The sequence below is a fragment of the Leptosomus discolor genome, chromosome 1, assembly GCF_034619465.1.
Source record: "Leptosomus discolor isolate bLepDis1 chromosome 1, bLepDis1.hap2, whole genome shotgun sequence".
Lineage (NCBI taxonomy): Eukaryota > Metazoa > Chordata > Aves > Leptosomiformes > Leptosomidae > Leptosomus > Leptosomus discolor.
The window spans coordinates 201,867,056-201,883,902 of record NC_141391.1 but is presented as its reverse complement, the minus strand read 5'-3'; the positions used below and the strand labels follow the sequence as shown (position 1 = coordinate 201,883,902).

Below are 16,847 nucleotides of genomic sequence, written 5' to 3'. Positions count from 1 at the left end.
CAGCCTTTTCACAGGGAGAAATTGCCTAAATCATCTGCCTTAAATATCCTGAGGTGGCAGCTGAAGAGGTGCTCTCCTCTCTAACCTTCCATGAACACAGCTCCTACAAGGAGACATCGATAACAGCCTTCAATGGAAAGCACTTTGCTGATGGAAAATAGGGGAACACCCACCTTTTGGACTTTTAAAGTAGTTACCTCAGGTAACGGGAGCTACATTACCAAGGATTAGTGGATCCCACTGATTAGATGCACAAATTAAGCTCTGGGAGCTGTGCGCTATTTGCAGCACCTCATACGGCACCTCCACCTTGCACAGCACCTTGTAGTGGGCTCTGCTGTCAGTCCCTGCCTGATGTCCTTGCTGGTGACATTCATGGCAGCTTTTTTCAAGCGGAAGCAGGCCTTAGAGACTGGGTACAATCACCACAGGCTGGCACCCTGCCATGTATCTCACGCGCTGAGCCCATGTGGATGGCCAGTGAGATGACAGAACTTAACAGTCTCCTCCCCCTTCAGCTCCACACTACCATATCTCCTGACTCTTCTGGATTTTCCTGTAGTAGGAGAAATGATGTATATACAAATGCGTATGTGTCACTATAAAATGGCAAGTCCTTAGAAAAAGGTAGAGGGATCACATCGTAGCAGATGGAAGTCAGGCTGACGTGAAGTTGCATTTTCGGGAGGAAAAAACACAAACCCCAAATTCTGGTATGTCTGCCTTGCTGGTCTCTGTAAAGTGAAAGGCTGTGTGTGTGGGAGTGCATGGCTTGGAGGAAAATGCAAGCCCTTCAGCTCCCTATTTGTGAGAAACAAGATGTCAGTGACTAACGGACTACCACTAGCCAAGCCAGAGGTGTAACTTGACTTGCTCTTCTCTAAGGTGTGGTTACCCAACCACCCCAACCCAGGGTAAGTGCAGGCAGCCCCAAAGGGCAACTCTTCTCCCTCCTGCTCCAGGCTGTGATCTCCCCTTTGCAGTCATACACAGTCCTCCACTGAGGACTAGCTAGCAGGGGCATATAATCGAACAACTAAAGCTTAGCCTGGTCTTCAAGCCCAGACAACAATTTAAAATGGTTTGCCATCAGACATAGATGTCCCCAGGTTGCTCAAAACTTGAATCGAGCGCTTGAGCTCTGCCTGTCTGGGCCAGAGCAGGATTCATCAGCCCGCACAGCACCACATCAATGTAAAAGTAACCAGGACATCAGTTTTGAGCAGGATAATTTCTTCCTTCTGTTCCACAAGTGCAAGTCAGCCCTCTCCTTCTTCATCTATCCCGACGACCATCACAAAGACCTCAACTTCCCACTTCTTTGCCAGTGGTTTCCCAGTCCGTTGCTGAGATTTTTAAGCCTGCCTGCCTCTGGAGAGCAGAGCCACGATGCAAACCTTGTGGGCTCCCCACCTGCTGAAGGCTGGGAATGCTGTTTGCAAGCGTTTCACCTTGGCCCCTGGAAGAACTGGACTGGCATGGCAATGAGCCACCTTCTTCCTTTTCTCACCGGTGGTGACTTTCCGTGCTTGCAAATATCGTTCCCTTCCCACACCTCCTCCCAACTCCCCTCCCTTCCCTGAGGCCAGGGTGCACTTCTCCTGCTTGTAAAAGAGAAATCAGCCCTCTCTGACCTCTCTCCAGCCCTTCCCCATGCCTGGGACCAGCGGTCTCCATGGAGGAGCTGGTGGTCACCTCCAATGTACCCAGATGGGACCTGATCACCCCTGTCACCACAGAGGTGAGCGCACACGCTTCCAAACACAGCATCTTGTTGCCATCGGCGATGCAGTGATGCAAACAAATTGTTTTCTCAGGGTTTGTCACTTTGAAGTGCTGCCCATGATGAGAGACAGTGATGCTTGGTTGTCGTAAACTGTGTTATCTGAACTTAAAATGAGTTTCCAATGATGGCTACAGGGCACTTCTGAGGTTATTCTCTAAATCCCAACCTTTTTGTTTTGGTCTCAAGTTTGGGATAAGAAAATGATGAATAAAACACAACATTTAATCAAATTTTGAAATTCCACTTCAAAACTAAGATAAAATCAGAGGGAAGGATAGTCTTTGCATGTGATAGCACTACTCCCCATTTACCCCAGTACAGGTCACACCAGAGTTGGGCCCTGGCACTCTCTCAGGAGACATCAGCACTGGTTTGTGTCACAGAAACCAGTCTATCATGAAGAAAACACCAGAACTTCACTGCCAAAGATACTTGACATGAGACACATGAAAAAAATAGATCATACAAACCCGGGGAGCTCAAAATACTTGGAGAGCTACTATAGAGAGTAGATACCTTGCTAGAGGTAGTAACAGCAGCTCTGAGCTCTGCATGAGGTGGAACATAGGAAGAGGCCTCCATCATTCCCTTCCCCTGTCTCTCACCTTGCAGACCCATTTCCAAGCCAGCAACTTAGCTATGTGCCCTCTCCTCCTAAGCTGCTACTTCTCAGGCAAGGTGAGTGCAGTTGCCATCACCTAGATCTGGCCCAGGCTGAGGCATACTGTGCTAAAGAGGTTTGCAACTCACTGTGGTGCATGCACCTCAGCGTGGAGACCTGCTATTCCAGGGTCCATGCCCTGCTGAGAGTAATCAAGAACATCTGGTTTGGGGTAGATACATCAAAAGAACAAAATCCTTGATCACACTGCAAACTCTCCTGGGCTAAGTGTAATGGAGGGTAGGGTGGGGCACGTAACGGAAAGAAAGACCTCCCACATCTGCATCAGAGGCCAGAATTTGGCCTGTTTCTGGGAAAACTGCGCCTAGTTTAAGCATGTTTTCTTTCCTGGAAGCCTCCAAATGAGCAACCCTTCACTAGATGTGGAGATGCCATCCTACAGTGGGCAGCCCACTGCTGCACTGACCCCACAGGACCCCAAACGCAGATGACTCCTCGCTTCCTTGGGAAGAAACTAACTGCAAGTCCTTTATGCCCTATAAACCACACCTGCTGCTCCTTCCTCACCCTTTATTAACGAGGTTTTACACATATATGCACATTGTGTTCAATCAAAGAAAAACCCAATAAACCTGAAAGTGCTTGTACTCAGCAGAGAGCGCCTTCTTGCCAAGAAAGTGGTGATTAAAACTGCACATTCATCCCTGGTTTGAGTCAAAGCCCAATAAAGTCAGCAGGGTTCTTTCCACTGATTTAAAGGGGCTTAGGATCAGGCATTTTTACTATAAACAAATTACTAAATACTGCCAAGTTCTGTGGAACTACTTTGCTTATGTAAGTAAATCAATGAAAGCTGCTGTTATTCATTACAGTATTTCAGCTATCATACTTACTATGTAGGTGATCTCTAAAATTATTTCAAATAGATAATGAATGACTTCTAGTCTTGACTGCAATCTTCTATTACCTATCACTTAAGCATCACAGTTCGACATACATGCTATGAGATGTTAATAACGGGTAATGAAATGTACACATATGACTACGCATGAAGTGTTCTTTGCATCCTACCTTGCTCACAGTTTTTCCCTCCATAGCGTACGGGGCACTCACAGATGTACGTGTTCCACTTGTTGACACACGTGCCTCCGTTCTGGCACCAGTTGATTTCGCAATAGTTCCTCTGTGCTGCACAGCCTGAAATTCAGGAAAACAGTTACTTTACATGGTTTTAACAAGAAAAAGGCTCTGAATGGTTGTATCTCACTTTTTATGTAAAAAGAAGACATGACCATTACGGGTTTGGGGTTTTTTTAATATCCTTGAAATCAGTGAAGCAAATGTGGAAGGCAGAAATTTACGTGAGCTGAGCAAGTGTCATATTCATAATGACAAATCTATCAAAGGCTATTAAATACAGTCACTGAGCTGTAAATCTCTGGGGACTAAGAGAAAAATTTGAGATAATATCACTGCATGCTTGTGCTGTCTTTATATTCCTCCCCTGGCATCCACTGCTGGAGACAGGCAGATCGACTGGTGCCGTGACTCTGCACCACTGTTTGCAACTAACTGAGACACTAACCAGGCAAAGCCAACGTGGAGTGTTACACCATGGAACAACACTACTATACATCATTGTTTTAAAACTATATGGAAACATGTTTCCAAATGAGGAAGAAAAATATCCATCCTAAAGAAAACACTTCATGGCCTCCTCATGTATATATTTCCATAAGATAAAAACTTGTGTTTAACTAATACTAGAGATATAACTGCTAAAAAAGGGCTCCAGGACAAAATAGCAATTTGAAGTGCAAGCTATGACTCCCTTCTTAATATATGATCAATGCAACACACCTAAGAACTGCAATTTAGCTCTTACACAGACCTTTAGCAGCGTGGAAAGAAGGGACTTGCCATTCTTGCATGTAAGAGCCTGTTTTATGATGCTGAGAACATTTTGTACACCAGAACTAATCCTGATCAGGGATCCAAAGACTGGAAACGAAATCAGAACGTCCAACAGGCTGCTTCATGAAGCAGGTTTCAGATTTGGACTGTGGAATTTGATTTACAAAACAAACATAATTTATGAAAAAGTCATAAAAAACATTGTCTTTTTCATGAACTAATCCTACTGGCTTTCAGAGCAAAGTGACATTTAAAAGACGGTTAAAAAAAAAAACAGGGAAGTTCATTCAGGAGTAAATTCCTGGGTGAAACTCATAGCAATACAGAAGGTCTAAACAAGCTTGGTTCTTCTTTGTGTGCTACTTAATCCTGTAAGTGTGCGCTGCGCCACGGGCTATTGTGTGCGCCCCTGGCACGGGCGTGGACTGCACCTTGCTCAAACAAACGAGGTCTGGATGCAGCCATTCCAGTGATGTGGTGGCAGCGCCATGCCCAGCAGCACCTTGAGCCCCTGCCATGCAGCCTGGGGCAAACACTATGCACTCAGCAGTGCTAACAGGGGTCAGGGGCTATTTCAGACCCCTCTGTCCCCTGCCCCTTCCTGGGGTTCCTTCCAATGCTGGCCCCTTCGAGATCCTAAGCCCTGTTACACACACAGCTACGGCAGGAGCTTTCTCGTGTTGACTTTTGAGGCAGTGATCGCTCATACCTGGCAGAGTGCCATTATTGGCAATGAAACTAGCCATGTCAATCGGCTTGCTGTCAATAGACAGGTTCCTCATGCAGCCAATAAACTGTCTGTTGTGCACTGGGAAATCTTCAGGCAAGTTTGGGACACCGCCAAGGAGGAGAGGGCCAGTTAGGTCCAAAGATCTGAAGAAAAAGAGAAACGCTCATACTTTCTTGCATGTAGTTTGTTTTGCTTTGTTCTTTATCTTACTCCTTCCCTAAGCACATTTGAGCTGTTTAGTTTACCCATGTTGCCATGCACTTCCCTTTGCTACATCAGCACTTCCAGAGCTTGTAATCAAAGGACCTTCCAGAAACACCGTAACTTTTAACTTAGGAGCAGTCATATGCATACAGAATCCAATGACCTGTTCCTAACAGCGGTCAATATGCAGAAGAAAATTAAAATTATGGAAAAATGTGCAGTCGCAGGACACTTCTTTCTGACTCCAGTCACCCTGGGGCTGGCTCATGCTCCTCAGCACAAGGGTTGAGATGCTGCAAATTTTGATATACTGACTTAACCATTATACAGTTCCAACCCTTTCCAAATCCTCTGAAGATCTTAGTCTCAATAACATGTAGTGGATGCAGGTTTCACTGAATGACCCCACACCTTGTGAAAAGTGTATCACCTGGTCAGTCTGAATTAGCCTTAATTTTTAAGGTGCCCCCTTCTCTTGGGATTTTAGAGCAGCATGTGTATCTCAATGGTCTTTCTGCTATCACTCATTACTTAATATCCCCACTATGTTGCTTGCTGTCCTCCTTTCCAAACTCAAAAGTAATAATCTTTTTTTGGCCTTTCCTCACAGGAAAGTTTTTTTCATACCTAATGATTTTCAGTGGTCTTTTCTGTACCTCCTTTATTTCTGTCTCCTTTTAAGATAGGACTTTTAACTTAAATGATGGAAGTAATAAGCTCTTCAGCTTTCCCCTTAATTAATAAAGTCTAACATTTTATTTGACCTTCTCACTACATTTTCATACTGAGTAGATGCTTTTTGGGGGCTATCCACACTAACCTCCTGGGTTTTTTTGCATTTTACAAGTAATTTGGGCACATATCTGTATCTACACAAAACTCTGTGCATTCCACCCAGTGTGCTGACACTTGCAGTAGCTGCCAACAAATTCCATTTACCAAACTAAAACTTGTTACTTTTTCCTGTTATATCTGCTTTTCCAACTTACTTTGCCTAATGGTTAATTACATACTGTTGACTCTCCACTGGAAGAAGAGAATGAGTAGAAAACATACATATAGGGAATCCTTACTTTTTTGAGCCAGTCTGAGTCCCCTGGGCAGCGCAGGTGTAGTTTCCAATGAGGGTCCCGAAGCGCACAGCTACTGCTGTGTCACAGTCATCCACTGTCACCACGGCCACCTTCTCTCCAGAAGGCCCGTGGGGAATTCCTAATCGCCCAATATTGGGCTTCAAGAAATAAATGGCACATGTCATACAGTGCTACATACACACAGGATTTAAATGCTGGTTCAGCCAGCTCAACAACATACTTCTTCCTATCCCCCAAAGGGGATCAAACTAGCATATTTAAAGAAAACCGAAGTTGACCTACGACATCTAGGAAAGAAAAAACCCCAATGGATGACTTCAAAGAGAGTCCACACACGCCCACTGTGATATACAGCATGGTCAGAAACGGCTTTTCTACTGCCGAACTGCTCTGGCCCAAATTCAGAGCTGTTTTCTTATTTCTGCACAGCAAACTTCTAACTTTACCTCATCTCTGGCTTCACCCTGGCAGTAGGAAATTCCTGCCCACCCAGTCACCACATGCCCTGGTGAACGTGGGCCACAGAACCAGAATTATCTCACTCAGCCTCACACCTCCACTGTTACTGGCTCGCTCTGCTCATCACCCCGCTGGCAGTTGTCGTTCTCCCCACAGCACCTACCAACAAGTGGGGAAATTCAGTGATCTCAACAGACAGCAAAGCCTACAGGAGAATCCAACCCCAACCACCAAACTTCTGTGCCTCCACCACAAACACATCCTTCATCTCCACTAATTTTGCAACTGAGAAGATATAGCCCAGCTCAACTGACAGCAGATGATATCTGCTATGCAGAAACTCGAGACAGATTCCTTCAGTGAAGTGCATCACGACTGTTAAAGGGTGCACGTATAAACAGCAGCACAGCAGCCTCAGTGAAGAACTAACAAACTGTCTAAGAAAACCATTTTCCATGTTCAGTGTTCGTAGAGAGCTACAGAATCCTCATCTACCGCTGCTGCAGGATCTCTGAAGACTGTACAGGTACAAGAGAAGCACTGAGCAGCCCCCGGCTTTGCTGCCGTTCCTCTATGGGCAAAGGGACACCCCACAGGAGTGAAGTCACCAGGATCTGATGAGACATGCAGCACAACTGAAAGCCAAGAATATTTTTATGATGTGTTGATCGGCAATAGTTGCCATATGAAAACGGAAGACGGCTGGGCATCACACTGTAGTCTGCTATACGGTTGCTTTAAAACATGTATTGCTCAACTGCATACTTATATCACTTATTTGTACAGCAAACAAGGAAGCAGTGAGTGGATAAATGCCTATTCTTTCTGTTTCACTTGTACACACATAGATTTGTCAAAATACCAAAAGCCACTTTCATCATCTGTAAAGAGATACAGATTTATTTCTAAGGATAATTATCCCAATGTATAAGAAACATTTTTAAAAGATGTTTCCTGGTGTCAATTCCACTTGGAAAGTATTTGCCATTTCCTCTACCAAGAATTAATGTGACCACATAGTTTGGCAGTTGTACAGTATAAGGTTTTGACCTCTCTTGAGTGATATTAAGGTAGATTTTATTTTTTTTCTGATACTTCCTGGACTTTGCCATTGCCTAGTTTGTTAAGACAGGAAGCATCCATATTTGCAGTGCTGAAAATGTTATTGTATGCAATGATGGCAATGTTAGTGAGCAGCTTTTCAAAGTAAATGAAAAAATGCATAGAAAATTAACCAACTGACAGGCAGCCCTTCCCTTCCAAAATTAAAATGTTTACATTCTGGGTGCTACTTCTATTCATCTGGAGGAACGATTCGATTAACATTTATGTTCTTGTGCTTCACTGAAATAACCTATTGTTTCTTACATGGGAGCCTTGACAAAGGCAGGGTATTTATTCTCGCAGCAGGGGGGATCTGCCCAATGTTAATCAAGATTGCAACCTGATGAGACTCAGCAGTTTGCAGCTGCTCCTTCACAGTCAACTAGCTGCAGTGGCAAATTGATTTTTTTCCTCTACTTTTATTTAACATAGGAACTGCAAAGTGTTTCTCTAGATGTTGACTGTTCGCTGCAGCGCAGATCCCTGGCATCTCTTTGGCTCTGATGACCAAACAGAACCATAAGCTGATGAAGAAGAAATGGAATATTCTGGTGAATGAAAAGAGACCTATTGGCAGTTCAACACATACTCGGTTCAAACACGATGTGATTTTCTGACCATGTTAAAAGGCTCATTTAACAGAACAGGCTTTTTCCAAAATAGAAGAATATATTGCTGGGAAAGAAAAATGAGATTTTCTGAGTGATTTAATGTGACATAGTCTCTTTTTTCTTATAAGTGGCAAGTACTACGCTACTCATCTTCTCAGTACCTAGCGTAGGGAATACTTTATACTTGAAATAATGTGAAATAAATAAAAGACTGGAACAGAAGGAGCCTAAGTTAGGAGTTCCTTCAGAATTGAATCACGAAACTGATTTTATTCACTTAATATTTTGATTAATACTAAATATAGTTTGCTGGTGATGCAAAGGATATTTAGAACACCATGCATTAAAAAGAGAATCACTTTGAATAGCTGAGTGCTAGAAAGAGAATTAATCACACAACATGAAACTTGGGATAAGAATTCTTATTGCAGGCTTAGAGACCATGAACTACAAATGATGAAAAATAAGAAAAAATAACTACTAATTTTCTACAAAACAATTATGAATCATGGTGTGATTAAAAGGTAAAGAAGGCAATACGACAGTGGGTTGCTGCAAAAACGGGTATGAGAGAAATTTTAAAATACTGAACAGGATAGTGATTTTGATTTCATTTATTAAAAACAACTTCCAGCTACAGCAAATGCATAGAACCACAGCCAGGGCAGTGCAAGGCCTACCTTACCATACAGACAAAACGGACTTCGCATGTTTAGCCCAGCAAAAAAAGGGGAAGAGTTTTGGAAATGAGAAGACACTGTCACTGCAACGGACACAGTACAAGAACAAATGGGTATAAGATGCTGTCCTGGTTTCAGCTGGGATAGAGTTAATTTACTTCCTAGTAGCTGGTACAGTGCAGTGTTTTGGATTCAGCGTGAGAGTAACGCTGATAACACACTGAAGTTTTGTAAGTAGCGCTTATCCTAAGTCAGGGATTTCTCAGTTTCCCATGCTGTGCCAGCAAGGAGGTACATAAGAAGCTGGTAGGAAGCATGGCCAGGACAGCTGACCCGAACTAGCCAGAGGGATATTCCATACCATAGGACATCGTGCTCAGTGTATAAACTGGAGGGAGCTGGCTGGGGGGTGCAGATCGATGCTCAAGCATTGGTCAGCATGTGGTGAGCAACTGCATTGTGCATCCCTTGTCTGTTCTTGGGTTTTATTTCTTTCTCTTTTTGCTATGCTCATTTTTGTTACTATTATTATTTAGATATTTTATTTTAGTTATTAAACTGTTCTTATCTCAAACCACGAGTTTTACTGTTTTTTTTCGATTCTCCCCCCCATCCCACTGTGGGGGGAGGAGTGAGCGACCAGTTGCATGGTGCTTAGTTGCTGACTGGGGCTAAACCGTGACAGATGCCCATGAATAATGTAGGCTGGAAATCACCAGGCAACGCTCAGCCATAGGAGGGGTCATCTTTGGGAAAGTAGCAAGGGCAAAAACTATAAAAAATAACTTAATTTGTTTGTGATTATAGAAGCTCGTGTTAGCAGAGGCCTGGCCTACCTTTGAAAGAAAATAAGTAACAGTAAACAGTAGTCGGAAAATAGACAAGGAAGCAAATTACCAATACTAAATGACAGCACACACATTTACGTTTCAGGGACAATCTTTGCCTCAGTGTAATTCTACTGGAGCAAGACTGATCCCTAACAGTAGGAACATCTGATGCTAACCAGCATTAATTCATACTATCATTTTCTGGAAATATATTCAAGGAGCTAAAAGCCAGACTTTCACCTGGGTACTTAGCAGTCCTTTCTGCCTGTCAGACTCATCTCCTGAAACACCCTGCTACCCGAAGGGCAAGTTTCATTAGCTGTGCCAATTCTGCACTCATGAGTAAATGTGCAATGTGGTGCACAGGAATTTACCAGCATGACCCCCATTAATGGTAATGCAACTCATGTAACCGAGTTCCTGCTCATGGGGCTGGAAATTTACCTTGAGCTGCCTAACCCTAAAGGCTGCCTTTTTACTTAGTGCTTGTCCAGAAAGAGGTTGGGACTCAAACTTCAAAGACCACATGCTGTAAAAGTGAGTAGCAAGAAGAGGCACCAAACAGCGCCAGAGAGAGAACTTTGTCTCCCTTAAACAAGCTGTGAATGAAGTGACTTCATCCTGGACTCAAAAAAGGAAAAAAAAAAATGCAGCCCTGATTGTCATAGTGTATTAACACCAACACATAGTGATTCTTCAAACATTCTGTGCACTCCATATTAAAGTAAACCGTGAATCCAAAACACTGTACCGACCCTTATGTTTTCTCGTTATAATCAAACACAGAGCCACCTGGAGAAGAGAAAAAAGCAGCCTTGACTCAGGATCCACATGTGAGACCAAAGCCACCTACTCTTCTCTCTATCTGTAAAACAAGACGAATCACATTTATGTTCCCCAAGTAATGGCAATTAGTACCTAAAATTGTATGCAATGTCATGAAACTTAACTTTGCCTCAGTAAGCTTTCATGAAAGCAGTTAGTGTTTCTCTCCTGGTTTGGCTGGGACAGAATCACAGCCCAGCCATGCCAGGCAGGCCTTTAGCAGTTTCAGGTCAGCCAGGGCAGCTGACCTGAGTGAGCTACAGCTGCAGCCCATCCCATAATGTCATGGGCATTGTAAAGGGGGAAGGTTTGCTGAGGAAGGGGAGCTTCTGCGGAGTTCCTCCTGCTCCTCCTTTGGCTTCTCCCTGCTCCTGAGGACAGCTCTCCTGCTGATTTTAACAGCTGCATATTCATTTGCCTGAATATAACTTCGTATACCTTTGTTGGTATTAGTGCTGTTTCGTTAAATCATTTTCACTTCAACCCACAGGTCTGTTCTCCTTTTCCTGATTCTCCTTCCTGGCTGGTGAGGGGTTGTTGGGTGACAGAGCAACTGTTACAGTTTAGACCTGGATACGGGCTAAATGTAGACCCCAGAGTCAAAGGCAGATTGCAATTGCAGGAGTGACAGTCTCCTGTCTCCCAGGATGCATTTTGAAAATTGCAGCTCCCTTTTTGACCATAACTGAGTTAACAGTGAGACTTATCTACTGTCCTCAGTGGTGACCTGGAGGAGTGACCTTCTCAAGCTGCAAAGTTGCATGTAACTGCCTTTGGCCACCTGCAGTGACTTTCTCAGGTTGCAGTGAGAGAATGCCACTGTGAAGGTATTCTACTAGCGATGCCAAATCTGATTTTTGTGAAACCCAAGTATGGAACAATGAACTGTTTGGACTTCTCCAAACTTCAACAGAAATAAACACATGTAGATTCTCCCAGGTGCATGTAAAACCCTAAGAAGCTTAATCTGTGAACTCGTGTTTTATAAATGGAGACCAGATAGAGGACAGAAGGTCATCAAAATACATCTGTTTATAGTTTGCAAATCTACTGCAAAAATCTACTCCCATTCCACTTAAAACATCAGACATGGATATTCTCATGTATCTCAGTTTCATTTGGATCCTCTATTATTTTAAAGTAAATATTTAAACTGCAAGAGCCCACACAGTTACTTATTAAAGACACAGATGGTCTAACGATGCACAGTGAATGGAAAAGACATACAGATTAACAGACAATAGAAGCCTTGTCTTAAATACTTAACTGTTATATTTTTATGTTATACATAGTACTGTTTTCAAAAGTCACGATGCAAAATTGTTGGAGAGGTTTAAGCAAACAGTCCAATCTTTGGTACACTTATTTTGAATTAAACCAGACGAGATACTGTACATGTAACAGTAACACTACTAAGTGCAAATGTTTGTTTAGTCAATCATCAGCAGTGATGACACTCAGATTCCTGGATCTCACGCTTTTATTAGTTAATCTGCAAGATAACAGGCCTTTTCCAAAGGTCCCACAAACATCTCCTCCACCAGGAATAACTTTTTCTAATTCCATTCTTAGACAAAAAAGTGCCACTTGACTTTTTGCACAGACGGAAAGAGGGAGACTGGGTTTGGTTGGCCATGAGAGAGTTCCAACATCAGAGATATTCCCTGAACTCAAACTGAAAGCTGTGCTCTCCAGCCTGAACCTCAGCCATGAGGACTTCCGCCTGCTTTAGCCACCCCACTGAGTCTTTTGAAGGAGCTGAGGAGATGATTCAGCAGCAGACTGTAAGTATGGCCAAGACTTTGAGAACACAGACTGAGAACCCTTGCAGATGAGACACAACCCCCCTCATTACGCTTGGCATGAGGGGATCTGTTTTCATGGGGGACAGATATAACGTTGCATGTCGTAAGTACTGCATTTGCTTAGCTCACTGTACACGTTAAAAAATGTATCTATTTTAGAAAGTTGGGTCTTTTAGCAAAATGCTTTGTGTGGCACAGTTTAATATGCAGAGCTTGGCTTGTCTGTCTTTTTAATAAGTGCAAATGTGTAAACAGAAAAGCCATCCTGAAGTCAGTGCCAGCCTTTCAGTGCTTCCAAGACTATTGGACAATAAGTTACCCTTCTGTTTTTGTTAATCAGTAGCTAATGATTTATTGACCGTTCGGAGTGGCTAAAGGTTAAAAAGAATCTGTTTCCTAGTTATTTTTAATACAAAAAAAGCACTTCTCTGCATTGTTAATATGTTGGTTGAGACTCCACTGGCCCCTAAAGTGCTGGGTGGAAAATGCCTCATGTTCATACCCTTTGGGGCTCTTGCTTTCTGATGCTTCCAGCTTCAGTAATAATGGGAAAAAATGGATCAACTGGCATCGGGTCCTGCTGGAGACTGCTCCCCCCTCACTGGCTCCCTGGTGCTCATTAGGCAGCCTGCCAGCTACCCCAGCTCCTTCGTTAACCCGCCGGCCTCTGCTCTGCTATCTGATGCGGGGAAGGGAGAAATCCCCTCCAATTCCCAGGCAATGCTGTGCTGCTTCAGTGGTCAAAAAGCTCATTAAGGGCCTGCGGCGGCAGCGGCGGTCTCCCTGGGCAAGTGGCCGGAGCCTGGCCCCCCGTAAAGAAAATAAATAAATAAACAGGAAAAAACAAATGGGGAAAGCACCATATTTGCAATCCCAGGGAGAGCGACTAGGAAACGCCAGAGAAGTTTAGTACCGTGGCATGGACTTGCAGACCGTTCTGATCAATCAGGAAACTCCAGATTAGAGAAACCATTAATGTTAATCTCTGCTTTTTAAAGCTTCCCCCTACAGCTTTCCAGAGCATCTTTAAAATAAGGCAGTGTGAAGAACTGAGAATCTCTTACACATCCTGATTAGTCACCAGGGAAAGGCAGGACAAATAATTTCACATAAACCCCTTACTCCTTTGATGTATGCATCCCCTTTATTCCCTGAATATTTTAATGGCATTTCTTTATACAAACTTGGTTTGAGTCTGTAAAGAAACATGAGAGCCTGTGACAGTGAAAAGGAAAACCAAAAAGCTTCCCATCGGTGAGGCAAAAATGCAAATCCTGAAAAGTCACCAGACCAGTTCCTTTTCCTAGACAAGCTCCCTGAAACTCTGATCCTCAGGATCCAGGCTGGGCCACAAAGTCAAGCCAGTTTTACTAGCCTGATTTGTTATCTCCTTCACGGCCACATCCAGAGGCTAAACTTTGATATTCAAAGCAGGAGGCTTTCAGCACAGCTATGAGAACTGGCACGGGTGAAGAGCGCTGCCTGAATTGCTGCTGCTCTTTTCGGTGGTAGGGCAGAGATGGGGAGCAGCCCTCCTGTCCCACCATGTGAGGGCATGGCGAGGCTGTGAAAAGCCATGGTTACACATGCTCCTTCCCTCAGCAGAATATGACCAGTATCTTCACAAAGACCATCCAGCTACTGCAAAAGGTGTATTCTTTGACTTGACTAATTTTGGCAAAGGCTGCTGTAGTACTGATGGGAAGAATGAATTTTCCCTGCCTGCAAATGGAAATTTTATCCTGAAATTTGTATTCCCAGGTGCCTCTCAGCTCTTTGATGCTGAATCAGTGACACAGCAAGAAGGACCTGTTTTGGCTGCCAAGAGACCATACCCACTCCTCAAGACAACATCCAGCTTTCCGTGTGGGAGATACCACTCACCATGGTGCTCCGTGGCTCTGGGTCCCCTTGTCCACCCTCTGCAGCCCTCTCCTCTCCTCTGATCTGCCCCTGTGGCTGGTGCACCTCCTCCCTGCCCTCTGAACCATTTTTCTGCCTACTTTGCTGCCTCTCTCCCTTTCACCAACCCTACCATCACTAAGGATGCTCCTCTTCCAGCATCCTCGGAGAACTAGGAGAGGAGAGCACACGAAAGATGCTGGAAGTGCACCCTTGTTCTCCTTCACATGCTCTCTTCTCCCAGTTCAGCAAACCCTTCTCCCTTTGCCATTTGTCTCTATCTACCTGCCAAAGTACTGCTCTCAAATATTTTTAGTGTATATAAATCTTGTACATTGTATGACTTAATTATGCATCCATGATGCAAATGCTATTGCTGTTGGAGTCCCAGAAATACCTAGAAGAAATAGCAGAATATGACACTTAGCCACAGCAATTAACTCCTCCTTGGATTCATCCCTGGTAACACCTTGCCAGGCAAACTGCTACTCAGTGTGGGTGATGGGGACACAACTGGCTCTATAAAATCCAGGAATCCCACACTGCTTTATGGTTTAGCCCCCACCATGGCTGGATCTTTGCAAGGGTCTCCTGGTACACACAGACACCTGTGTGGCCAGGTAATTGCAAAGTGCTGCTTCCCCTCACTACACAGAGAGATGCAAACTACCTGAAAAGCTACTGCAAACCAGTGAGCTACTGTGGATTTACTGTGTGATTAAATGGAGATAACAGTGCACTTCAAAGAATTCGCACCAAATTCCTGAGGTGCCATTTCAATGACTCCGCTGGCTTTGTAGAAGCCCTGCCAGGCTGTGATGTGCAGCACAGCCTTCAAGCACCATCCTCAGGGCCTTACAGTGCGCCAAGGGTGAGTCAGACTCCATGAGCTATCATGGAGGTCCCTTGCATCTCCTTAACCTTCAGGAGGAGCTGAAAATCACTATTTTGGGAGGTGTCATTATACCTCCAAGGAGTTTCATGGCCTGGAGGTGTTAGATGGCTTGAGCAAACCTGGGCTCAAGGAGCACCCTTGGGTGCCAGGTTCCCCAGGGTGATCCAAGAGCCCCACATCATGAGGAACATCATGCAGCTGAGACCCTGTTCAGGTGTACGGTGGGTGCAGATCTAAAAGTGGCAGTGCTGTAACTGGGCATACAATTCAAGCCTTTTAAAACCTGAGAGGAGTAAGTGCTGAGCAACCTTGGCGAAGATGAGGCTTCCAGAAGAGCAGAGGCTTGAGTAGGTTTGGACACAACATGGTCCCTTCTGTCACTTGCAGAGTGAAAACCCTGGGGATGGTTTCTGAAAAGTTACTGTTTGCATTTGTGTATAAAATCACTGCCACAACAAGGAGCGTTTTCAGGTGGTGTCTGCAAACTCTGCAAGAACGACACTTCCAAAAGCAGGTGGGGGACAGAAAGAGCCAGGCACTGGGTATGCGTTTGTCCTCCTCTTCCCCAGCCGTCTGTGAGCTGAGCAACTCTGGGCTGGGGAGCAGGACACACTTTGCATCTCAATGACCTCCAAATGACTTTCACTGCTTTACACTTTCATTTCCCGAGATACGGATTTAGAGGCAAGGTATTTGTTATTTCGTGTCAAGACAATGGAATGCTGCTCTGCTGCCAAAGCCTGATTTCCTTTCCCAGATATCAATCACTTCGCACTTAAGCTCTACTAGGAAAAAAAAAAGTCAAAACCCAACAAAAACAATTACTACTAATTGAAATCCGCATGAATAAATACTGGTGGAATTGCAGGGAGGGGCTTTTAAAATCCAGGCTCACGTGTGCCTGTTCTGCAAGGGCAGATCAGCTGCCCCTGCTACACCCACTAACACCTGCAAGGGCTCCACAACCACTTCCAAGAAGGACCAAGGAAAAGTAAACACTAGCCAGCCAGCCCTTCAGTGCTTTTCAGGAGATGTTAGGAATGTAAATGCTTGCCACAGGCCAGACCAAAGTCCCACTGAGGGAGCAGTAGATGCCATGGAAGAGTGTAAGAACAAGGCAAACGGGCAGCAACACTTCTGTCCTCCTGGCTCTTGGCTTCCCATTTGCAATTCTGCAGGGTGGAGCTTGGGATGGGTTTTTCACAGGATCCTGCCACATTTTACGGATGGAAGGGACTCATGTCATCAACTAATCATCCTTTTGCCTCATACAATCACCCAATGAGTCCTGTCTCAATAACACGGCTTGCACCCCAGCTAGAATTTTCCTTTGGAAAGGGAAATACTGACTTATTTAAAGATTTCAGAGGACAGCAAGACCATCAG

At 44.3% G+C, this 16,847-nt stretch overlaps 1 protein-coding gene across 3 annotated transcripts in view; it reads right to left on the bottom strand.

Moving 5' to 3' along the window:
• Positions 1-16,847, bottom strand: part of CELSR1 (cadherin EGF LAG seven-pass G-type receptor 1) — a 175,033-nt gene that overhangs the window by 45,277 nt on the left and 112,909 nt on the right. For all 3 annotated transcript variants that reach the window (XM_086473819.1, XM_086473825.1, XM_086473831.1), the window contains 3 exons: positions 6,330-6,487; positions 5,032-5,195; positions 3,480-3,605 (listed from right to left, as the gene is read on the bottom strand). In XM_086473819.1, coding sequence (XP_086329945.1) covers positions 3,480-3,605; positions 5,032-5,195; positions 6,330-6,487 — 448 coding nt within the window. The remainder of the gene's footprint in view (positions 1-3,479; positions 3,606-5,031; positions 5,196-6,329; positions 6,488-16,847) is intronic.